Source organism: Muntiacus reevesi, chromosome 2 (genome assembly GCF_963930625.1).
Source record: "Muntiacus reevesi chromosome 2, mMunRee1.1, whole genome shotgun sequence".
Taxonomy (NCBI): domain Eukaryota; kingdom Metazoa; phylum Chordata; class Mammalia; order Artiodactyla; family Cervidae; genus Muntiacus; species Muntiacus reevesi.
The window spans coordinates 114922027-114946099 of record NC_089250.1 but is presented as its reverse complement, the minus strand read 5'-3'; the positions used below and the strand labels follow the sequence as shown (position 1 = coordinate 114946099).

At 40.7% G+C, this 24073-nt stretch overlaps 1 protein-coding gene across 1 annotated transcript; it reads right to left on the bottom strand.

The window, feature by feature from the left end:
* Window positions 1–18723: 18723 nt before the first annotated feature.
* On the bottom strand, window positions 18724–23254 carry DYDC2 (DPY30 domain containing 2). The gene is made up of 3 exons (XM_065919903.1): window positions 23108–23254; window positions 22616–22766; window positions 18724–18923 (listed from the first exon to the last, which is right to left on the bottom strand). The coding sequence occupies exons 1-3, from the start codon at window positions 23252–23254 to the stop codon at window positions 18724–18726; spliced, it is 498 nt and encodes a 165-aa protein (XP_065775975.1).
* Window positions 23255–24073: the final 819 nt, after the last annotated feature.

Sequence of the window (24073 nt, the reverse complement as noted above, 5' to 3'; positions counted from 1 at the left end):
CATTCCCATCAACAGCATAAGAGGGTTCCCTTTTCTCCACACCCTCTCCAGCATTTATTGCTTGTAAACTTTTGGATAGCAGCCATCCTGACTGGCGTGTAATGGTACCTCATTGTGGTTTTGATTTGCATTTCTCTGATATTGAGTGATGTGGAGCATCTTTTCATGTGTTTGTTAGCCATCTGTATGTCTTCTTTGGAGAAATGTCTGTTTAGTGCTTTGGCCCATTTTTTGATTGGGTCATTATTTTTCTGGAATTGAGCTTCAGGCGTTGCTTGTATATTTTTGAGATTAATCCTTTGTCTGTTTCTTCATTTGCTATTATTTTCTCCCAATCTGAGGGCTGTCTTTTCATCTTGCTTATAGTTTCTTTTGTAGGGCAGAAGCTTTTAAGTTTCATTAGGTCCCATTTGTTAATTTTTGCTTTTATTTCCAATATTCTGGGAGGTGTGTCATAGAGGATCTTGCTGTGATTTATGTCATAGAGTGTTTTGCCTATGTTCTCCTCTAGGAGTTTTATAGTTTCTGGTCTTACATTTAGATCTTTAATCCATTTTGAGTTTATTTTTGTGCAAAGTACCCTTTTTGTAGTCGGCTCTTAAAATTGTTGTCAGCCTATGCTTGTGTATAATTGCTTTTGTACTGTGAAGTTCTTTGAGAAATGTTCAACTCTTTGTTTTAAGGAAAGGTTAGATGCTAAGCAGATTGGAACGTGGGGTAGAAAAAACACAAGATTTTGGAATTCACTTGGCCACTTAAGTAAGTAAATGGAAAGGTAGGCATAGGGACTTGAAATCCAGTTCGGAAACGTGGAGCTGCTCCTCTGCCCACCGGCGCTTGTCTCTGTGATGCCGCCCTCTGGTGGTGGTGAGCTGTCAAAGTCGCACCCAACCACCTGTAGTCTTGTCTGTCTTTTCTTCCTTTTCCCCTTCCCTTGGGTTCTTGGAGGGCACTACTTAAACAGGAGGAAGAAATAGTAAACGGGAGAGAAGCCTACTTTTTAGTCATGTAGATTCTTAGTCTAATGAAATGGTTTTTAATAAGGAGAAGAAACCCTTTTTACAGCATCCTTTCAAACCCCTCTTCTTTTCCCCAGGTCTCTCTCTCTCTCTCCCCACGCCCCGCCCACACACTCACAAACACACACACATGCACACATACATACCAAAAGCATATCATAGCTGTAGCACATTCTCCCTATTGGTGATATTCTGACTGCTCCGAGTTTTTCATTTTTATACACTTCTTTTGATGAGCAACTCTGTATGTATATCTTTATATAGCTTGATAAATTAAAAAGCTCTTTTTTACTTTGTTGAGAGCAGAGAGGCTGCTATTAGAAGCTGGAAGAGCTATTCCCACAGAGAATTCTTCCAGACTGAGGGCAACCATACCCTGCTTTCATGACTAGGTGAAAACAGGGTGGCACAATGTGGCCAAAAGTTCACTCGTGCCAGAATGCCCACAGCCCAGGGCTCTGCCTCAGGGGACCTGGTGCCCCTTCAGCCCTTTGAGGGTGAGCAGTGTGGCGGCAGTGGCCATGGCGCTGGGAGACAGCAGCACCTGCTTGGTGGCCGAAACCTTCAAAACACTGCTCAGAGAGCAGAGGCCTGGGGAGCACACTCACTGAGTGGGAGGCACATTATATGGTGCTGTGTGAGAGCTCTCATGGTGGGTCCACTAGGGGTGCCAGAAATAATCCAGGGAAGAGTCTGAATAGGTGGAATTTTTGTTCAGTCGCTAAGTCACGTCCAGCTCTTTGCAACCCCATGGATCGCAGCATGCCAAGCTTCCCTGTCCTTCACGATCTCCAGGAGTTTGCTCAGACTCATGTCCATTGAATCAATCATACTATCTAACTCTCTCATCCCCTGCCACCCCCTTCTCCTCTTGTCCTCAGTCTTTCCCAGCATCAGGGTCTTTTCCAATGAGTTGGCTCTTTGCATCAGGGGGTCAAAGTCCTGGAGCTTCAGCTTCAGCATCAGTCCTTCCAGTGAATATTCAGGGTTGGTTTCCTTTAGAATTGACTTGTTCGATCTCCTTAACGTCCACCACTGAAATAAAATATCCATAATCACTTTTAATGTGATGGTTTTCAGAAGCCAGTGTTTAGCTGCAAATACATGGCCCATATCTATTGTTTATTGTATATACTGCCTCATGGAAACCCCAAAACAACTTTGCATAGTGAAGCATCTTAGTATTCTAATCTTAAGGAGGGCAGGCATGTGGGGCATGGAGCAGTTAAGTAACCTGTTCATAGTCAAACAGCTAATAAGTGCCAGAGTGTGGATTTGTAGCCAGTCTTGTGGAGGTCAAAATTCTTGTTCTTATCTTTAGGTAATACTTCTTGCTTTTCAGTTAAATAGCAATTCACTTGAGGTGAGAATCAAGTCAAAATTGATCAATTTTATCATCAGTTCTTTTTTTTTTTTTGGTTTGTTTTATCTCTATTATTCGCTGAATGAAGGGGCTATACTCTTCTCATTTATACATTAGGTACCCATATATTCATTTGCTTTTTCTTCTGGAGTTTCTGCAGTATTTGATGTATCTTTAGACCTGGTATTCTATTTTTAGTTAATAATCTCTTAAGAAATAGCTTCTTAGATAATTTCACCATCATCTTTCATCTCTAAGGAATAACATTGAACCATAGTGGGAAAGTTACAGTTACCCATAAAATAACCACTTTCAAGAAGAAATTTGTCTCAGATTGGTGGCTATCAGGAGCAATTCAGTTCTGATGAACAGCCTCCAGGGTACTCGTCTCTTGTGATGAAACTTCCTCGTGAAGTATAGCTGGATTCTTTTAACTCTTCTCCATGGTGTCTGTTCACCAATGTTACCTCCAATATCCACCTCTCTGTAGTGGCAGTTTGGTAAACACCTCCTCTTAGCTGCTGTCTTGTCTCTGAAGGAAGAAACACTGGGGAACTTGACCAGTTTTTCAAGGAAAGTCTTTGGAAATTATTCCTTGAGTAACTTCATCCTGACTGAACCCATTCTCTGATGCTGTGGCTTTCAATTCTGTTTGCTGAGGTCTATCATCTTTGTTAACTTTAGTCTGGAGTTATCACTAATGAAAACTTCTGAAAAGATTCTTTTATTTTTTTAGCCAAGTAGCATGTGGGATCCTAGCTCCTCGACCAGGGATTGAACCCACTTCCCTGCATTGGAAGTGCGGAGTCTCAACCACTGGACCAGCAGGGAAGCCCCTGAAAAGATTTTTTCTGAATCACTGAAGGCAAGAAAATTAAACTTGAAGTGGAGAAAATCTTCATGCTTTCGCGGCTAACTAAATGTGGGTCATAGAATACAGAAAGAAGACCTAAAGTTTAGTTTGGGTGACACCGACTACAGGGCTTGCACCACAAGAGGACATCTGTGGAACTACTTGGCCTGGATTTAGTTTACGGTGGCTATCTGTTTTTCCTGAAAAGAAATGAGTTGAGATAAGGGAGTTTACCTCAGGAAAGGTCACTTCTGCAGCCAAGAATGTGCAGAGCACGTCTTTCTGATGGGCTGCAGATATACGACATCACGAGCTAGTGTCATGTTAGGTTTGCTCCAAATGGCTTACGATGCCTAAGACCTTTTGTCTTGGCTAACTTTTTCTAAAGATGTTCTTCTTTGAATAGTATTTGCCACAGAGCCATGCTGAGCTGGATCCTCTCCATAGATTTCCTGACAGCATTTACTGGGTAGAATTTCCTGGCTCAGAGTATGCATTACTTGTTCCTCTCCCAAAGAACTGTTTGCAAGACTTTTATCCTGACTAATCGAATGCTTGAAACTTTTTATCTCCAGATGGCTTTATTTAACTAGACTTACCTACTATTATTTTCGATGACATTTGCTGAGAAATTTGTTCTTTGTTTAAAGTTCCTTATTTGGTTTGACAGCTTTAGCCATGACAATGACAGTTACTTTCGCTATACTACTATTTTGAAGGAATCTAGTGACAAATGCTAATATACCCCAAGGCATGTTCTCAGGAATACTACCCTGCAGAACCTTTTCAGTAAACCTGACTACTTGTGAGAAGTACGCCTTACAACCTCTGCCCTAGAACTTGCCCTTATGCAATGGTTATATTTTCCAGATTTCCTTAGTTTTTTCATTTCTCATTGAGTCAACCAACCACTCTTTGGATCCTGCCTTTTTTTGGAAGTTTTACTCTAAACATCTTGACCTTTGGGCATTATTTTTCTAAATGAACTCTCTGAACATCTCTTCTCTGGTCAATCCTATTGATGGAAGTGTCTCTTTCTAAGGACTTCTCTTGAAAACTAATAGTATATTCTAAGTGTATCACTGCAAGTGCTTCTTTCAGACCAACACTATTGGGGAATTTCCCTCCTGATTTCTGTCAATTTGACTCCAATGCTCGTTAATAGACGTGTGGAATAAGTCTTAGTCAACCTCTTTTCTATGTGGTAATCCCCCTGAAGGAGCTGCCTGTGAAATTGGGCCCCATTTGCATTTGTCTGTTGGTGAAATATCTATTGATATCACTTGAGGAAATGTGCCTTAATTATCCTTTATAAAATTATATATATTAATTAAATTAATTAAATATATGCACATATTTCAAGCATTGTTTTTGAAGACCTGTTTCATAAATACCCTTATCCAAGGATCTCAGGACTCTTGGCCTAATTATTTCGTGGCTAATTTTATTCATAGAATCTTTCAAGTCAGCAACCAATTTTTGAGGCATCTCATAAACACCAGTTTTATGCACTGATTGTGACAGTGATGAATATTGAGGAATTTTTTTCCCCTGGCTAACTTTTCTCATGAAATTGCTTTCTACTGGCCATTATTCATGAACATTTTCCCTAGCCAGGCTTATCTGCAGAATTTATCTCCCTTAGTAATAATTCTTGCAAGGTCTCTCCTCAGCTAGTTGCATCCATGTAGTTTGTTTTTCAGATAAATGACCTGGAGGTAATTCATTCTGGCCCATTATGGTCTTGGAATATGTCCTCAGTGGTGACTTTTTTGGGGTAGTAGGAATAATTGCAGTCTGATTGAAAACAGACATGTGTTTCATTATAGGGGCAATGATTTCTGATCAGCTTCTCCCTTCTTGGCATTATGTATGCAGACTTTGCTTTTACGGTACCTCTTGTGGGGCAGTTTTTGCCCCAATAACTGGTATCTGGGAACTGTATTTCCTCATGAAATATTTGATTATTCCATTTCACTTTGGCTAAACTTATCTACAAGTGTAATATTTTTTATACATTATCTTTGGATGCTGTCATTTTAGTCATCGAGGTCATCCTTTTTGATGATGGCAACCAGAAAAAAAAATTTTTTTCTTTTCTAATAATTTATTTGAGGAGGAAAGATGCAAGAAATTCCATCCAGTGTCAGGATAACTTCTGACCATGGCTTCCAAAAGTCTGTTTTCTGGGAACACTTAATAGGACTTTCTTCCATCTGTGACATCCAGACTTGCCTTTTGTTGAACGTTATCAGAAGGAGTTTCTTCTTGACAACTAGAACTTGAACATGGACATAGAAAGACCCAGAGAACCTCCCCTGTGCTAACATGAGACATGCAACAGGGCTCATCTATGAGCCATCCTTAGGGAACTGTTGGCACACGCATTGAACTCTCTTCATACGAATCATAAACTTTAATTCTGCCCAGAAAAGTCACTCACTGGTTTTCCTTTGCTGATAGGCGTCTTCTTATAGCCACATTATTAGTTGATTTAAGCCATTTCATTCTCATATTCTGAAAATATGTGGTTGTGATGTCACAGCTGTTGCACTTGTTCCCCCAAAGTCATTCTTCATGTTGTCTTTCCAAAGATAGAAAAGGGGGGACCTATTCTACCCTACAGGATACTTTTCAACGTTTTGAAAAATATTTACAATCTGCATAAAAATATAACAATGATGTTACTAGGTACTGATTATTCAAAAGAATATTTTCACTGGAAAATGTTACTCTGTCACTAGGAAGAGCTTTAGTGATGGACTTTATCACTTATATCACTTATAACAGTGTCTCTAAAGGATCTAACATGAATTTTTGAAGTATTCTATTTGTATTGTAAATGCCTAGATGTCAATTAGTTTTGGTTGATAATCAAGACAATAAAATATGCATGAGTGAGCATAAATGCTTCTGGATAACAATGATCACTGGAAAGATCTTTGAAGATTTCATTTCCTATCTGAGAGATAAGAAAAAGATTGCAATTGATTTGAAGACTGCAATTGATTTGGAGCAAAATATCCAAAGACTAAAGATCTCTTCAAGAAAATTAGAGATACCAAGGGAGCACTTCTTGCAAAGATAGGCACAATTAAGGACGGAAATGGTATGGACCTAACAGAAGCAGAAGATATTAAGAAGCGGTGGCAAGAATACACTGAAGAACTATGCAAAAAATTTATTAATGACCCAGATAACCACGATGATATGATCACTCACCTAGAGCCTGGAATGTGAAGTCAAGTGAGCCTTAGGAAGCATCACTGTAAGCAAAGCTAGTGGAGGTGATGAAATTCCAGCTGAGCTATTTCAAATCCTAAAAGATGATTCTGTGAAAGTACTGCACTCAATATGCCAGAAAATTTGGAAAACTCAGCAATGGCCACAGGACTGGAAAAGGTCAGCTTTCACCCCAATCCTAAAGAAAGGCAATGCCAAAGAATGCTTAAAGTACCACACAATTGCACTCATCTCACACGCTAGCTAAGTAATGCTCAAAATTCTCAAGCCAGGCTTCAACAGTAGGTGAACCATGAACTTCCAGATGTTCAAGCTGGATTTAGAAAAGGCAGAGGAACCGAAGATCAAATTGCCAACATCTGTTGGATTATAGAAGAAGCGAGAGAGTTTCAGAAAAACATCTACTTCTGCTTTATTGACTACACAAAAGCCTTTGACTGTGTGGATCACAGCAAGCTGTGGAAAATTCTTCCAGAGATGGGAATACCAGATTGCCTTACCTGCCTCCTGAGACATCTGTATGCAGGTCAAGAAGCAACAGTTAAAACTGGACATGGAACACAGACTGGTTCCAAGTCGGGAAAGGAGTACATCAAGATTATATATTGTCACCCTGCCTATTTAACTTATATACAGAGTACATCATGTGAAATGGACTGAAATGGGTGAATTTAACTCAGTTGACCATTATATCTACTACTGTGGGAAAGAATCCCTTAGAAGAAATGGAATGGCCATCATAGTCAACAACAGAGTCCAAAATGCAGTTCAGTTCAGTTCATTCGATCAGTTGTGGCTGACTCTTTGTGACCCCATGGACTGCAGCACACCAGGCCTCCCTGTCCATCACCAACTCCCACAGTTTACTCAAACTCATGTCCATTGAGTCGGTAATGCCATCCAACCATCTCATCCTCTGTCGTCCCCTTCTCCTCCCGGCTTCAATCTTTCCCAGGATAAAGATCTTTTCTAATGAGTCAGTTCTTTGCATCAGGTGGCCAAAGTATTGGAGTTTCAGCTTCAGCATCAGTCCTTCCAATGGATATTCAGGGCTGATTTCCTTTGGGATAGACTGGTTGGATCTCCTTGCAGTCCAAGGGACTCTCAAGAGTCTTCTCCAACACCACAGTTCAAAAGTATCAATTCTTCAGTCCTCAGCTTTCTATATAGTCCAACTCTCAAATCCATACATGACTACTGGAAAAACCATAGATTTGACTAGATGGACCTATGTTGGAAAAGTAACATCTCTGCTTTTTAATATGCTGTCTATATTGGTCATAACTTTTCTTCCATGGAGCAAGTGTCTTTTAATTTCATGACTGCAGTCAAAATCTGCAGTGATTTTGGAGCCTCCCAAAATAAAGTCTCACTGTTTCCATTGTTTCCCCATCTATTTGCCATGAATTGATGGGACCAGATGCCATGATCTTAGCTTTCTGAATGTTGAATTTTAAGCCAACATTTTCACTCTCCTCTTTCACTTTCAACAAGAGAGTCCTTAGCTCTTCTTCACTTTCTCCCATTAGGTTGGTGTCATCTGCATATCTGAGGTTATTTATATTTCTCTCGGCAATCTTGATTCCAGCTTGTGCTTCCTCCAGCCCAGTGTTTCTCATGATGTGCTCTGCATATATGTTAAATAAGCAAGGTAACAATATATAGCTATGAAATGCAGTACTTGGATGCAATCTCAAAAATGACAGAATGATCTCTATTCATTTTCAAGGCAAACCATTCAATATCAGAGTAATCCAAGTCTATGCCCCGACCAGTAATGCTGAAGAAGCTGAAGTTGAACAGTTCTATGAAGACCTACAAGACCTTCTAGAACTAACACCCAAAAAAGATGTCCTTTTCATTATAGGGGACTGGAATGCAAAAGTAGGAAGTCAAGAGATACCTAGAGTAACAGGCAAATTTGGCCTTGGAATACAAAACAAAGCAGGTCAAAGGCTAACAGAGTTTTGCCAAGAGACCTCACTGGTCATAGCAAACTCCCTCTTCCAACAACACAAGAGAAGACTACATGTGGACATCATCAGGTGGTCAATATCAAAATCAGATTGATTATATTCTTTGCAGCCAAAGATGGAGAAACTCTATAGTTAGCAAAAGCAAGACCAGGAGCTGATTGTGGCTCAGATCACGAACTCCTTATTGCCAAATTCAGTTTTAAATTGAAGAAAATAGGGAAAGCCACTAGACCATTCAGGTATGACCTAAATCAAATCCCTTACAATTGTACAGTGGAAGTGACAAATAGATTCAAGGGATTAGATCTGATAGACAGAGTGCCTGAAGAACTATGGTTAGAGGCTTGTGACATTGTACAGGAGGCAGTGATGAAGACCGTCCCCAAGAAAAGAAATGCAAAAAGGCAAAATGGTTGTCCGAGGAGGCCTTACAAATAGCTGAGAAAAGAAAAGAAGTAAAAGGCAAAGAATAAAAGGAAAGATGTGCAGGGTATATCATACAAAATGCCAGACTGGATGAAACACAAACTGGAATCAAGATTGTTGTGAGAAATATCGATAACCTCAGATATGCAGATGACATCACCCTAATGGCAGAAATTGAAGAAGAACTAAAGAGCCTCTTGATGAAAGTGAAAAAGGAGAGTGAAAAAGTTGGCTTAAAGCTCAACATTCAAATAAGTAAGATCATGGTATCCAGTCCTGTCATTTCATGGCAAATAGATGGGGAAACAATGGATACAGTGACAGACTTTATTTTCTTGGGCTTCAAAATCACTGCAGATGGTGACTGCAGCAATGAAATTAAAAGACACTTGCTCCTTGGAAGAAAAGCTATGACAAATCTAGACAGCATATTAAAAGGCAGATATGTTACTTTGCCAACAAAGGTCCATCTAGTCACAGCTTTGGTTTTTACAGTAGTCATGTATTAATGTGAGAGTTGGACTGTAAAGAAAGCTGAGGACTGAAGAATTGATGCTTTTGAACTGTGGTGTCGGAGAGGACTCTTGAGAGTCCCTTGGAGTGCAAGGAGATCCAACAAGTCCATCCTAAAGGAAATCAGCCCTGAATATTCATTGGAAGGACTGATGCTGAAGCTAAAGCTCCAATCTTCAGCCACCTAATGCAAAGAACTGACTCACTGGAAAAGACGCTGATGCTGGGAAAGATTGAAGACAGGAGGAGAAGGGGACAACAGAGGATGAGGTGGTTGGATGACATCACCCGTTCGATGGACATGAGTTTAAGCAAGCTCCAGGAGTTGTTGATGGACAGGAATGCCTGGAGTGCTGCAGACCATGGGGTCACAAAGAGTCGAACATGACTAAGTGACTGAACTGAACTGAACTGATCCACAGAGAGGGGAACCGAACTGTCTTTATTAGACGGCATCAGGCAGCACTGCCTGGCAGGCGTGTGGATTCCTGACAGACAGACTCGAGCGCCACCTCCTGGCCCTTTGACCTTGGGACAGTCATCAGCTTCTGAATCTTAGTCGTTTTCTCATCCACAATATGGCGATTATTCAAATCTCCATCTCATGGAGCATTGTAAGAATTAAACGAGATAATGCAGTTAAGCACTTAGCATAGTGCCTGGCTCATAGTCAATATCCAATAATAGAAGTCAGATATTATTATTGACAGTAAAGATCATGCTTTAAAACTATGTCCTTTTAAACATGTGTGGAGGATGAAATCAAGTGGGAAGTGCGAATTTCCATATTCCCATTTGAAAGGTATGAGAAATCTGATGAACATACACCCTTTGAGTCTGAGTAAGCTCTGGAAGTTGGTGATGGACAGGGAAGCCTGATGTGCTACAGTCCATAGGGTCACAAAGAGTCAGACCCACTGAAACAACTTAGCATGCATGCACATGCTCCATCCTAGATCTTAGCTCTTTGGGGGAGGTCCTGATTTTAAAGTCCCTTCAAAAGTATGCATAATATTTTGGGGTGAATTTACTCAACCTCTTCATTTCTCATGAACAAATAAAAGTTGGAAGCCGTTTTAGATTTTTCTGTCCCATTCACTGTGGCTTCCTCTCAGACCTAGCCCTTCCCCTGCACCCTGAGCCCTTCTGGCAGCTTCTCACACACATCTGCTTGTGTTTCAGAGTTTCACTCCTGTCTCCAGGCCTTTGCACATGCCCCTGTGCTCTGAAATGCTCTCTGTTGTGTTGTTCACCTGCCTTTGTTTATATTGACATCTCTTCCTGCATGGGACCCTTCTGTGGTCATTGAACACCTCCTGTGCACTCAATGCTGAATCCCTTCCTGCTCTTGTCCAACAAGAAGCCCTTTATCAGTAAACAGGACAGGTGAAGGGAGCCGCCAACCACAAGAACCAAAGGGTGAGGAAAATAAGAGTCTCTCTTCAGTTGCTTGTCAGCTGTTCAGTAAGAGCAAATCAAGCCTGGTCGGAGGTGAGACACACAATCTTAGAGAGGTGATAAAGACTATAACTTCAGTGAAGGAATTCAGCTCCCTTTGGAAAGAATGTGTCCATCTGAAGGGGGGCAGCATGAACACTGTAACTTCCAAGCACTACCCTCAGTGGGAGAAGACATTTCACTTAGCCAACCATCTTCAATCACTGGCCAAGGCTAGCTGCAGAAAAGCTTGTGCATATGGGAACCAGTCGCAGCTTGGTCTGTCCTGGACTGCAGCATAAAGCCTTCTCAGCTGGGAGAGGGACAGGACTTCTGAGCTGAGTGCCCTTAACCCTATGCTTCCAAGGCTGCTCCTCTGAGGACAGTGCTGGTGAGTAAGTTCAAGCCCTCCCATTGGGATTTGAGCACTGGCTCTCCCTCTTCTAGCTCCATGGGCTCAGGCAGGCTTCCTAATGTCCTTGTGTCTCAGTTTCTTCACTGCTAAACTGGGGGAAAAATAGTATATATTTGCAAAACATATACCTGAGGGTTTAGTATCCATACATAAAGGGGTTTCCCAGGTTGTGCTAGTGGTAAAGAACCCACCTGTTGATGCAGAAGATGTAAGAGACACACGATTGATCCTTGGGTCTGGAAGGTCCCCTGGGCAAAGGTATGGCAGCCCACTCTGGTATTCTTGCCTGGAGAATCTCATGGACAGAGGAGCCTGGTGGGCTACAGTCTGTAGGGTCACACAGTTGGACACAACTGAAGCGACTTAGCATGCACATCTACATAAGGAACTTTACTATTTTTCATGCATGATTGGAAGAAAATAAAAGTAAAATATTTCAGTATAGCAAGAGTATAAAGAAATGACCATTTTCACATAGGAGTGTAAATTAGTCTTCAGGTGATAGATTGGCAAAATCGATTGCAATTAAAAATAGATGTTTATTTTTAAATAAATAGTAAATAAAAGTTAAAATATATTACAAGGTTTAAAATGGACTATAGATAAGGTAAGAATATTTTAACTTTAAAATTTTAAATCTTTTAATAATTAATTTTGATATAGTTATAGATTTACATGCAGTTCTATGAAATAATATAGAGAGATCCCATGTACAAATGGTAACATTTTGCAAAACCATGGGCTTCCCATGTGGCACTAAGTATAGTATAGAACCCGCTTGCAAGTATAGGAGACATAAGGAACACAAGTTTGATCCCTGGGTTGGGAAGATCCCCTGGGGGAGGACATGGCAACCCATTCCAGTATTCTTGCATGGAGAATCTCATGGACAGAGGAACCTGGAAGGCTACAGTTCATAGTGTCTCATAGAATTGAACACAACTGAAGCAACTTGGCATGCACACAGTATAATATGGACATTGGTACAATCTACCAATCTGGTTCAGATTTCTTCAGTTTACTTGTACTTTTTTGTATATGAGTGCGGGTGCATGTGTGTGTTTAATTCTAAGCAATTTCTTTCAAAAGTGTGGCTTTGTGTATCCACCACCAAAAGTGAAATATGAAACAGTTTTATCACCACTAGAATTCCTCCTCTTGCCCTTTTATAAACACATCCACCTCCCACTTTCCCTAACCCCTGACATAAGCCAATCACTAATCTAGTCTGCATCTCTGTAATTTTGTCATTTCAAGAATGTTATATAAGTGGGCTGATTTAGCATGTATAAACACTTGGCCTAATTTCCTTCAGATTCATCTAAGTGTTCATGTATCAATTGTTCATTTCTTTTTGTTGCTGAGTAATATTCTATGACATTCTACCACAGTTTATTCACCCACCGAAGAATAAGTAACTGGGTTAATTCCAATTTTTGCCTATTATGAATAAAACTTTTATAAACATTCACATAAAGTTTGTGTGTGAACATAAGTGTTAATCTTTCTAGAATATGTGCCCAAGAGTACAACTGCTGGGTTGTATGGTAGTTAATTATATGCTTGGTTTCATAAGAAACTATTAAACTGTTTTCCAGAGTAACTGTACTACTCTACATTCCCACTAGCATTAAGCCATTTTCAAACCAGCTTGGAAAGCCTGAAAGCTTCATTGTGTGAGTAATAAATCTTTTCATACCTCCTTGCTATGTGGCCACAACACACTGAAGATCTAAGTCCATGCCTGAGGCCCTTTTCCTATAACCCATAACTGAGATCTATTTCTATAGCCCATCCTTGACCTAGGACTTAATACTTTTTCACTAGGAACCAATATGTCCAATCTTTTAAAAAAATTTTTCTTAAACAAAATGTTCTTACTTCTCAGGTAGAAAACAAAACAAGTTGCCTTTCCATTACCACGAGGACTACCTGAAGTAAACGAGGAGTTGATTATACAAATCACAATATTTTACATTTCTTTGCCCACAAATGGTTTGTTTCTCCCAACTCCACCCCACCACTTTCTATAAAAGAAAATGGTCACCTTAACCCATGTTAGAAAAATTTCACTTTTATCTAGAATAGTGCTTTTCAAACAGACGCAATTTTGTCTCCCTGGTGGGGTGACCAGTAGTCCAAATTTGCCCAGGTCTTTCCTGATTTTGAGCTTCCCAGGTGGCAAAATGGTAAAGAATCCACCTGCCAATGCAGGAGATGCAAGAGACATGGGTTTGATCCCTGGGTCAGGAAGATCCTCTGGAGTAGGAAATGGTACTTTACTCCAGTATTCTTGCCTGGAAAATTCCGTGGACAGAGGACCCTGGTGTCTACAGTCCATGGGGTCACAAAGAGTGACCTGACTGGACATGACTGAGCACACACACACACCTATTTCCTGATTTTAGCACTGAAATTCTGTGTCCTAGGTAACTTTTCAGACCAAAGTAAACTAGGACCGAGGGTCACCCTTCCCCCAGGGGACATTTGACAGTGTATAACAGACATTTGATATCTTGAAACATTTTTGATTTTCAAACTAGGGTATATGGGTGTGTACTACTGACATCTATTTTTTTTTATTAAAGTATAGCTGATTTACAAACTTGTGTTAATTTCTGATGCATAGCAAAGTGATTCAGATATATACATATATCTGAATCTTCTTCATTTTAGATTACTACACAACATTGACTATAGTTCCCTGTGCTATACAGTAAGACCTTGTTATTTGTCTGTTTTATATATAGTAGTGTGTATCTGTTAATCCCAAGCTCCTAATTTATCCCTCACCTCACCTTTTCCTTTTGGTAACCGTATGTTTGTTTTCTATGTCTGTGAGTCTATTTCTGTTTTGTAAATAAGCTCATTTGTATCATTTTCTAGATTCCACATTTAACTGATACTGTATGATAGTGTGTCTGTCTGACTTACTTCACTTAGTTTGATATTTCTAGATCCACCCATGTTGCTGCAGATGTCATTATTTCATTCTTTTATGTGACTGAGTAATATTCCATTGTATATATGTACCACATCTTCTTTATCCATTCCTCTGTCTATGTCTATGGACATTTAGGTTGCTTCCATGTCTTGGCTATTATAAACAGTGCTGGAATGAACACTGAGATGTATGTATCTTTTCAAATTAGAGTTGTCATCTTTTCCAGATATATGTCTAGGAGTGGAATTGCTGGATCATATGGTAACTTTATTTTTAGTTTCTTAACGAAAATTCATACAGTTCTCCATAGTGACTGCATCAATTTACATTCCAACCAACAGTGTAGGAGGGTTCTCTGTTTTCCACACCCTCTCCAGCATTTATTATTTGTAGATTTTTTGATGATGGCCATTCTGACCAGTGTGAAGTGATACCTCATTGTAGTTTTGATTTGCATTTCTCTACATCTATTGAGTAAAGGCCATGAATGCTACTAACATTTTACAATATATAAGACAGCTCATTACAACAAAGAATGCCCCAAATGTTTGTAGTGCTAAGACTGAGAGAATTGGGTCTAGCATTTGACTACTCAGAGTGTGGTCTTTGGGCCGGCAGCTTGGGCACAGTGGACAAAACTGTTGGGAATCTCATATCCCACTGGAAATCTAGAAAATCAAGATATTTTAACAAGTGACATTTAACAAGATCTCCAGATGACTTATAAGCATGTTAAAGCTTTAAATATGTTGCTTTTACACTTATTTTTTATTCTTTCTGATTGTCAGTATGAAAGTATTGTTTTCCAGAGGCTCAAAGAATTCTGATTAATTATAAGCATGAGTTATTTCTCTTTTTTTTAAGGAAAGACTTTATTGGGGCCCCTATTGCAGCAGGTGGAAGCAAGAACAAATGACAGGATCCCTTGCTTGCTCACTCCCTGAGTGGGGTGGTGAGCTTGTTCCTGATACGAGGAGAGGATAGGGGTGTGTCCAGGGGACAGGCCAGAGGGATAGCTTAGGTGTTTTGCCCACCCCTTAGAAATAATTTTTGTTTTGTTTCGTTTTTAAGCTGTACTGTGCAACATGGGGGATCTTAGTTCCTTGACCAGGGATGGAACCTGTGCCCCCTACATTGGAATTGTGGAGTCTTAACCACTTGGGAAGTCCCTAAGCACTAGTTTCTAAGGAGTACATTTCCATCTCAGATCTGGGTTAACCATCCACACCCATGAGACAAACCCCAATAGCAATGTGTTCCAAGGTTCTGAGCATTTCCCTCAGGCTTGGCACATGTGGTCCTGTGTGTGGCAGTCATGGACTGATTTATGTGTGTGAGTGTTGGGGAAGGCCAGTGGGAGCTCTCACCCTTAAAAGAATAGTAGTGTGACTTTGGATATACTTAATCTGCCCATCCTAAGGTCTGACCTCATGGCCGAGGAAGACAAGGCCTCATCACAGATGTTCACTGTAGGAAAAAAAGTCCTCATCATAGATGTTCAATGTAGGCGGCAGCTCTGGCTACAGCAGGGCTGACTTCATGAGAGTGTAATCTGTACAGTTACACAGGACCAAATTTGGAAAAGGTGCACACTTGGTTTAATGCTCTGCTGTTGTCATCTTGAAGCACATAACTTTGATCAAGGCAGCCCTTATTTTCCTTTTGCACTAGGCCCTGCATATTATGTAGCCAATGTGAAATGTTGTGGGTGGCAGTATAAATAGGATGTATCTATAGGAAGCGTGGACTTCCCTGGTGGATCGGTGATAAAGAATCCGCCTGCAATGCAGGAGATGCAGGAGACCATGAGTTCAGTTCTTGGGTTGGGAAGATCTCCTGAAGGAGGGCATGTCAATCCACTCCAATATTCTTGCCTGGAGAATCCCATGGACAGAGGAGCCTGGCAGGCTCTAGTCTATAGGGTCGCATGGAGTTGGACACGGCTGAAGAGACTGAGCGCGCACGCAGGCGCGCACACAGGAAGCATTGATGGGATGGCTGAAAAGACCTCATTGCAAAGGCAACTTTTGAATGAAGATGTAAAGGAAGAGAGTGTACGCTTTAATAACAGAATAGCCAGTTATTTTACCAGCTACAGTGTTTATTAGGGAAAAGCGGAGGAATTTCAATTCAGACCATGAGCAAATCCAGAGGAGGAGGAAAAGGAACTTGCTTTTATAGAGAAAGGGGGGAATTGCGAGGGGCTGCAGTAATCAAAGAGCTTACCGGAAGAAGCGGGGAGTCCCAACTATAGAGGCTTCTTATTGGTTGTTCTACTACAGTCTCTTACTGACTGGAACCCGGGGTGGAGGGAAGTTTTATTCTGTGTGTGTGTGTGCGCTCAGTCATGTCTTAACTCTTTGCAACCCATGGACTGTAGCCTGCAAGGATCCTCTGTCCATGGAATTTTCTGCCCATGGAGTGGGTTGCCCTTTCCTCCTCCAGGGGATCTTCCCGACTCAGGGATCAAATCTGCTTCCCTTGCACCTCCTGCATTGGCATGCGAATTCTTTACCACTGTGCCACCTGGGAAGCCCTTTATTCTCTGTGCTGGATGCTAAAGTAGAGGCACCTTCTATTTTCCTATTTGGAGCAACTGATGATGCGTGGAGGAGCATGAGAGTTCTCCCTACCGGCCTGTCCCAACTCCAACTTTGGCTGAGGTGTTTTCTTTTTTTTAATTCTGTAAGAGAATCTGCAGAAATCCAGGTGTGGGGAGGTGAGAGCTTCCCAAGGGGAGGGGAAGAGAATGTAAAACTTCTGAGACTAAACCATGCTAGTCCTGTTTGAAGAACAGAAAGTTGGCATGGCTGGTGTGGAAGGAACAAAATGGAGAATAAAAAAGATGATGCAGAATCACTCTTATAGAGTCGGCAGGTCATGGTATGGGCCTTACATGTTTCTGTGACTGAGATGGGAAGCTACTTGTTAGACATGATCAGGGTTAATGTTTTACCAACATCATCCTACTTTAATGTTGAGGATAGACTAGAGAAGGTCAAGGGCAAAAGAAGGGAGATCAGTTAACAGTCTATTACAACAATCAAGGCAAAAATGATGGTGATTTATGCACTTAGGTGGTTAAATTCTGTCATTTTATTTTTTTTTTTTCATTTATTTTTATTAGTTGGAGGCTAATTACTTTACAATATTGTAGTGGTTTTTGCCATACATTAACATGAATCAGCCATGGATTTACATGTATTCCCCATCCTGCTGTCTTTATTTTATTTTTTTCTTTTCTTTTCTTTATTTATTTATTTTTTATTTTTCAGTGGGTTTTGTCATACACTGATATGAATCAGCCATAGAGTTACACGTATTCCCCATCCCGGTCCCCCATCCCACCTCCCTCTCCACCCGATTCCTCTGGGTCTTCCCAGCCCACCAGGCCCGAGCAATTGACTCATGCATCCCACCTGGGCTGGTGGTCTGTTTCACCACAGATAATATACATGCTGTTCTTTCAAAACATCCCACCCTCACCTTCTCCCACAGAGTTCAAAAGTCTGTTCTGTACTTCTGTGTCTCTTCTTCTGTCTTTATTTTAAATGGAAAGTCAGCAGACCAGATTTAGAGCTGACATAAAAATAGTAGAGCCAAGGGTGACACCAAGAGTTCTGACCTGAGCAAATTAAAAAAAAAAAAAAGTAGTAGAAACCAATTTGGGGAGAATATCAGGGATTCCATTTGGATTATAGTTGTTCCTTGAACAACATGGGTTTGAACTGCACAGGTTCACTTACATGTGGTTATTTTCCAAGAGTAAATACTACTGTACTTCACAGTCAGTGGTCTGTTGAATCCAAGGATGTGGAGGAACCTCAGATATGGATAGCCAACTCAATGTAAGTTATATGTGGATAAACCCCTGCATTATTCAAGAGTCAACCATGGCTAGGTTGGAGATATCCATTGTTTATCCAAGTGGAGGTAGCAAACTGGGAGTCATGTTCAAGGAAATCTTGATTAAAAATATAAATATCAGATCATCAGCATATAGGTATCTGAATGAATATAGATGGAAAACGATGGAAAAAATTTCAAACCTTTGAGTTTTACTGTCACTGGAGTTGTTTCAAAAATAAGGACATGTAAACACCCTGAAGGGCCTAATTGCAAAATTCAGCTAAAGCTGTGGTACAAATATATGAAACAGATGTGTCTTCACGGTCTAGTCTCCAAAAAATGATAAAGCAAGAGGAAGAAAGAATTCTCATCAGTTTAGTTACTTATTAAATCTTTATTATGAGTTTATTTTACCCTATATGTAGTTCAAATCTTCACACAATTAAGGGGTTTTCATGGTTATCGGGACAGACTTGGGTTGGAGAGTCCCTGTAGACACCTCCTTCCACAGTCTCTCATATCTTGGTTTAATCCACATAGCTAATCATCTTCAAGTAAGAGCTCTTTGAGTTGGCCACTTTCTCAGCTTGCAGCAGCTTTGAGAGAAGCATCATTAGAATCACCCACCTTCTATAACCGAGGGAGGCGATTCGGAGCCAGGATGAATTTCAAGAGCAATTTCATGCTAAACAGCCTGGTAATTTATTTCTTGTGGGGTTCCAGTGTTCAAGTAAACCTGGCTGGAGACAGATGGCTCTGAAGAGGGGCTCTGTTGAGGCATTCCTGGAATCATATTGGAAGTTCCTGGCAGGGATTCCTGCTTCAAGGCTTCCTTCTCAAGGGGTTCTCTGTTCTCCTGCATGAATTTAGTCTTCTCCAAGGAACCTGCTACAGATATCAGTGGCTAAACAAAAAGCAGAAGAGCAAAAAAAGCCATTAACAGAGACTAAACATTCTCGGCATAGCAGGAATACAATATTGCCATTTTCATGCTCAAGCCTGAACAAAACTGAAAAAGACATTATCCAGAAAAGGATAAAACAAATCTGACAGGTTCAAGATAATTCACCAACGATGTAACTGCCAGACAGAGCAAAATTCAACACCTTTTAAAGAAAAACTACACAGTTTAGATGGCCTATACAGTATCACATACAAAGTTCAGCACACAGGTAAATAATTATTAGACATGTGAAAAAGTAGGAAAATGTGAACCATAATCTGGAGAAAAATATTTATTAGAAAGAGACCTCAAAATGACAAAGATGATGAGATTGACAGACAAGAACTTAAAAGTGATTACAGGTTTAAAGGAGAAAAATGGTCATAATAAGTGAAAAGATAGGGTATATCAGCAGAGAAGATAGGAGCCAGAAGGGAATTCTAGAACTGAAAAGTAAACTATCCAAAATGAAAAAAAAATTCATTAAATTCCTAATTAGGATATTGGACATTGCAGGAGAAAGGATCAGTAAACATGAAGACAGATCAATAGAAATTATCCAAATTGAAGCATAGAGAGAAAAAAGATGGAAAAAATGAATACAGTCTCAGTGACCTGTGAGACTCAAGGAGACATCAAGCATCCACGTAATTGCGGTCCCTGGTGAGGTAGGAAGCCTTGGAGCTCAAGTTCTACCCCCAGCTTTGCCCATTGTCCAGTCAACAGTGGACCCTGTGAGGTACGGCAGAGAGGTCTGTGAAGTACTTGCCCACATAATCTCTAAGACCCTTCTAATTCCAAAGTGCTATGAATGAATCTGTGCTGCAAATCTACATGTTATTTCCATAAAAACACATTCCTGAAACATTTGTATGACTCAGATCTTTATAACAATGGGATTTTCAGACTTAGAAACAGAATAATGATTTACTTAACTAAAAAAATGCCTCTGCTTAATGAAGAGAAACCAATACAAGGACAACTTTTGTCAGTTTTCTTCCAGGTCTGACTCAAATGCTATCTTCTCTGTGAGTCTCTTCTTGATTCCCATAATTTGATGTGATCTCTACCACACAAGAAGTGCTCTGTTTCTACTTCTCTTTTGACCCATGCACTAGACCAATAGTATTCAATCTGGGATACTAAAAACAATGATGGTTTTAAGATATTTAGGAAAATCTTGCAAAACTTTGAGTACTGGTGTTAAAATTCATCAGTTAAATCAGCAGGCTTTCTGAAACCCAATGCAACCCATTCTGGGCCTATTTCAGACAAGTTTTACAGTTCTAGTGATGAAATTTAAAGGTGACAGCAGGAAGGAATAGTTTGCAATTCACCTGGAGCCAAGAAGAAATCAGAACTTAGACTCTTATTCTGTTTGATGTACCTCCACAGCTTCCCTTGTGGCTCAGCTGGTAAAGAATCCATCTGCAATGTGGGAGACCTTGATTTTGTCAGGTGAGTGTATGTTCCTCGGTTTTTGTCTCGTCACAACAAAGATTTGGAGTGACAGACATTAAAGCCCTCCACGCATCACAGCTCTCGGATCTTGGACAGACCATGTTATAGCTCTCAGGTCTCGAATGGACCGTGTTATAGCTCTTAGAGAAATCAGTGTTACAGCTCTGTTTTATTTAGAAGATAGCAGGAAAATCCATCTTCGAGGCGTGAGGGCACGTGGATCCAAAGATGTGAAGAGAAGAGCTCCCCATCGTGCGGGAGAGAGAGAGCGAGAGAGAGAGAGAGAGAGAGAGAGAAAGTACGCATGCATGCGTGGGAGAGAGAGAAAGAGAGAGAGAAAGAGCGAGCAAGTGCACGCATGCGTGGGGATGGGGGTAGAGAGAGAGAGAGAGAGAGAAAGAGACAGAGAGAGAGGCTTTTGGCTCTTCTTTTTGTTTTTTTCTTCCCCCTGGACCTGTTCTATGCAAATTGGGCTTAGTCAGGAGTGCTGTCCTACCGGAAGTCCTCACTCCGGTCCTCGGTCCTCGAACCTTCTTTGACCTTCCTCTGTTCTATTTTCCCAGGCTTTTCCCTTCCTTGTCTTTTAGCCACCGCCATTTTGGACTCCTTTTTCCTATTCTAACTACCTAACAGTTTGATCCCTGGATTGGGAAGATCCCCTGGAGAAGGGAAAGGCTACCCACTCCGGTATTCTGGCCTGGAGAATTCCATGGACTGTATAGTCCATGGTGTCACAAAGAGTTGGAGATGACTGAGTGACTTTCAATTCACCACCTCCTCACCCTTTATCTAGCTCTTTCAATTTGTACCAGGATGTGGTTCTCCCTTGCCCTGCAAGCAATAAGCTTTCTTTTAGACCCCTGTTGGGTTCCCTTTGCTTCCTTCTAACAAAGGGAATAAATTTCCATAATTACAATTTGCACGTGAACTCTTTCCTAAAACTGAGAACTTGCTCACAATCCAAGCATCAGGCTCGCTCTCATTTCCCTGACAATTGCCAATTGTCTCACACTTGGCAAAAGAACAACAAACCTTTTGTTCATCCAAATCTTGCTAAGGAATATGCTACAGGGTATGAAACCTCCTGAGTGCCACACAAAGGGACAACTCAAAATACTGATGTGAGCAAAGTTTTCCATCATAAAACCTGGGTACAGTTTTGGGAATCTTTCCTAGCCTTATATATTTACAATTCTATTAACAGTGAAGCCAGGTGTTAGAAAAGGATTAGCGTGGGCAACAGAGGTGATGACAACTTTTGATAATGATCTCACCTCTAGCATCTCCCAACAACTGCTTAAATGGTGAACTGTTCCTGAGGGAGGGTTCCTTCAATTACTGCTTTCAGACTGTAGTAGGAAACTATCTTTCTTTTGATCTACATGTAAAATATCCAGACTTAAAAAACAGATCTATTAATTTTGAGGAAAGCTGAACATGTTGATATAAATGTACATAAAGCTTAATATTTTCATGTCTTCATCAAAATTGGCTTTGGAAACTAGCAAAAGCTAATAAATTATATAAGACTACATTAAAGATTTTCATGCACAGGAATACAGTGATCATTACAAAGATGTCAGATATCAAGTTTAAGAAGTCAATTTGCTCTCCAGGTGTCATGTACTTTGTAGAAAGCACAAAATGGCACATGGTGTTTTTCAGAAGACTGTGGCAAAAATTGTGGGAGATAAAAGATACGCTTGTCAGACTAACAAATACAGAGTTGTTGCTAACTATTCTAATAATTCATGACCACTATTAGAGCATCACAGGAGACATCTTGTGGCTTGATACATAAATAGCATATATTAAATTAGTTAAATAAATAGTATATAGCATAAAATAATATATCTGAAGTATATACTGGAAACCATATTTGGTTTCTGAAAAATATTGAGTAATCTTTTAGAATAATTCAAAGAATCTTGTATGAAAATATACTTGTTCCAAGTGATGCTTTAGATTTTTCTAAAATCTGGTTTTTTAAACCAGTCACATGTAAGGTATTTCCTGAAATCTAAAATGCCTTTAAGCATTTTGTTCATTGACAAGGATTGTCAGTAAGATTGATTTACATACAAACATATGACTATGGAGGGAAAGTAGGTTTGGGGAGCCTCAGTGCACTCCATGCATTTCCTGGTACCCACCATGGGATGTGGGTTTGTGCCCACCGCCGAGTTTCTCCTCCCCAGCTGGTGATGATACTTTTCACACTGCTGTTGAATCTCACATTCTTCTTGCTTCAGCATTTCTGCCATTCTGGTTTCTTCGAGGCTATTTTCATATTCTCTCTGCAGCTGGATCTTCTCTTGTCTATCCTGGGGTGATAGAGTAGAGTCTGGTCAGCCCCCGGAGGCATGGACCCTCCCTGGGATAGACCACAGGACCACTTTGGGCCTCCTGAATTTGCTCCTGTAACTGACAGGCTTCAACCTGTTAGTATCTTCAAACCCACCAATTCCACAACTCCACTGAGCTGGTTTCTCTCTTCAGCCCCCAGACTCCCTATACTTCAAGAATATGTGGGCGGAAGCCATCCTTACAGATGAAATGAAACATGATACTCCCCAGGGTGTCTCCAGAGTCCTGCTTTGGGTTTCAGATTACTATGAGAAAGCTGAGAGCCCTCCCCAAACTGACTTAGCTCTCATGTATGTACCTTTTCTTTTGCTTTCGCCATTTTCCTGTAATGATAGAGCCAGTGAGCCAGGTACTCTATGGGGTCACTGGGCTGAACCATCGCCACTTCTGCCAGAGCCTGGGCCAGGTGATTTCCAAAGCACCTCTTCAGGTAATTGGTTTCCATCCCGGTGGGCTTGGGAAACACCAAAACAGGGTCACAATCTAATTGGACTTAAAAAAAAAATAGACACATTTTAACCAATGGAGATTCATTTGGGGACAAAAATGAGATGTTTCTGGGAGCCCATCCTTCCCCCAAATTACCAGTAAATGTATATGTACTTGCCGATAGCTCTTACATTCGATTGAACTTTTTTCTAAAGCTTTCCAGCTGTCCTAGGTCACAAAATAGGTTTTGGGGTTCATCTGACCAGGAGCTTGGTGGATGGGTATTTAAGAGTGGCTGAGGCCTCCACTTATCCACACATCTCTACTCTTGAAAAATAACTGAGCAGGCAGGAGGGAGTAAGAGGGTCTCTGGGCACCTAGCAAGCCACACTATTGTGAGGTTAAAAGCTACAGTCATCTATGACATAGTAAGACAGGCTTATACATTTCACCACGGACCACTGAGAAGCCCTGAGGCAGAGAGGGAGGGAAAATGCCTGGCACTGTAGCTACTGCCCAGGGCTACGTGAGCAGAGGTGTATGCAGCGGAGGAACACAGACTCCAGGATCAGACAGACCAAGTTCCAGTCCTGGGTCTCCTGTTTATTAGCTGTGTGATCTTCAGCAAGTTACCAAGTCTCTCCGAGCCCCAGCGTTCTGATCTAGGAGCAGAATAACAAAAAATGTGTATTTCATAATTTTGAGGATTAGAAGAGATACTAAATACATGTGCAGCACATAGCTTGGTGAGTAATAAATGTTTAACTGTTACAGTGAAAGATTGTGACATGAAATCACCTGGCACCCAGCCTCTTCTTGACCATCTTCATATTTC

What these genes read in the sequence shown, in the direction of transcription:
- DYDC2 (XM_065919903.1), bottom strand. Translation starts at nt 23,254, where the DNA reads ATGGAAACCAATTACCTGAAGAGGTGCTTTGGAAATCACCTGGCCCAG. An exon ending in TGGCGAAAGCAAAAGAAAAG is followed by an intron (nt 22,767 to 23,107) that starts GTACATACATGA and finishes CTATCACCCCAG; the next exon opens with GATAGACAAGAGAAGATCCA. An exon ending in GAGGAGAAACTCGGCGGTGG is followed by an intron (nt 18,924 to 22,615) that starts GCACAAACCCAC and finishes TATCTGTAGCAG; the next exon opens with GTTCCTTGGAGAAGACTAAA.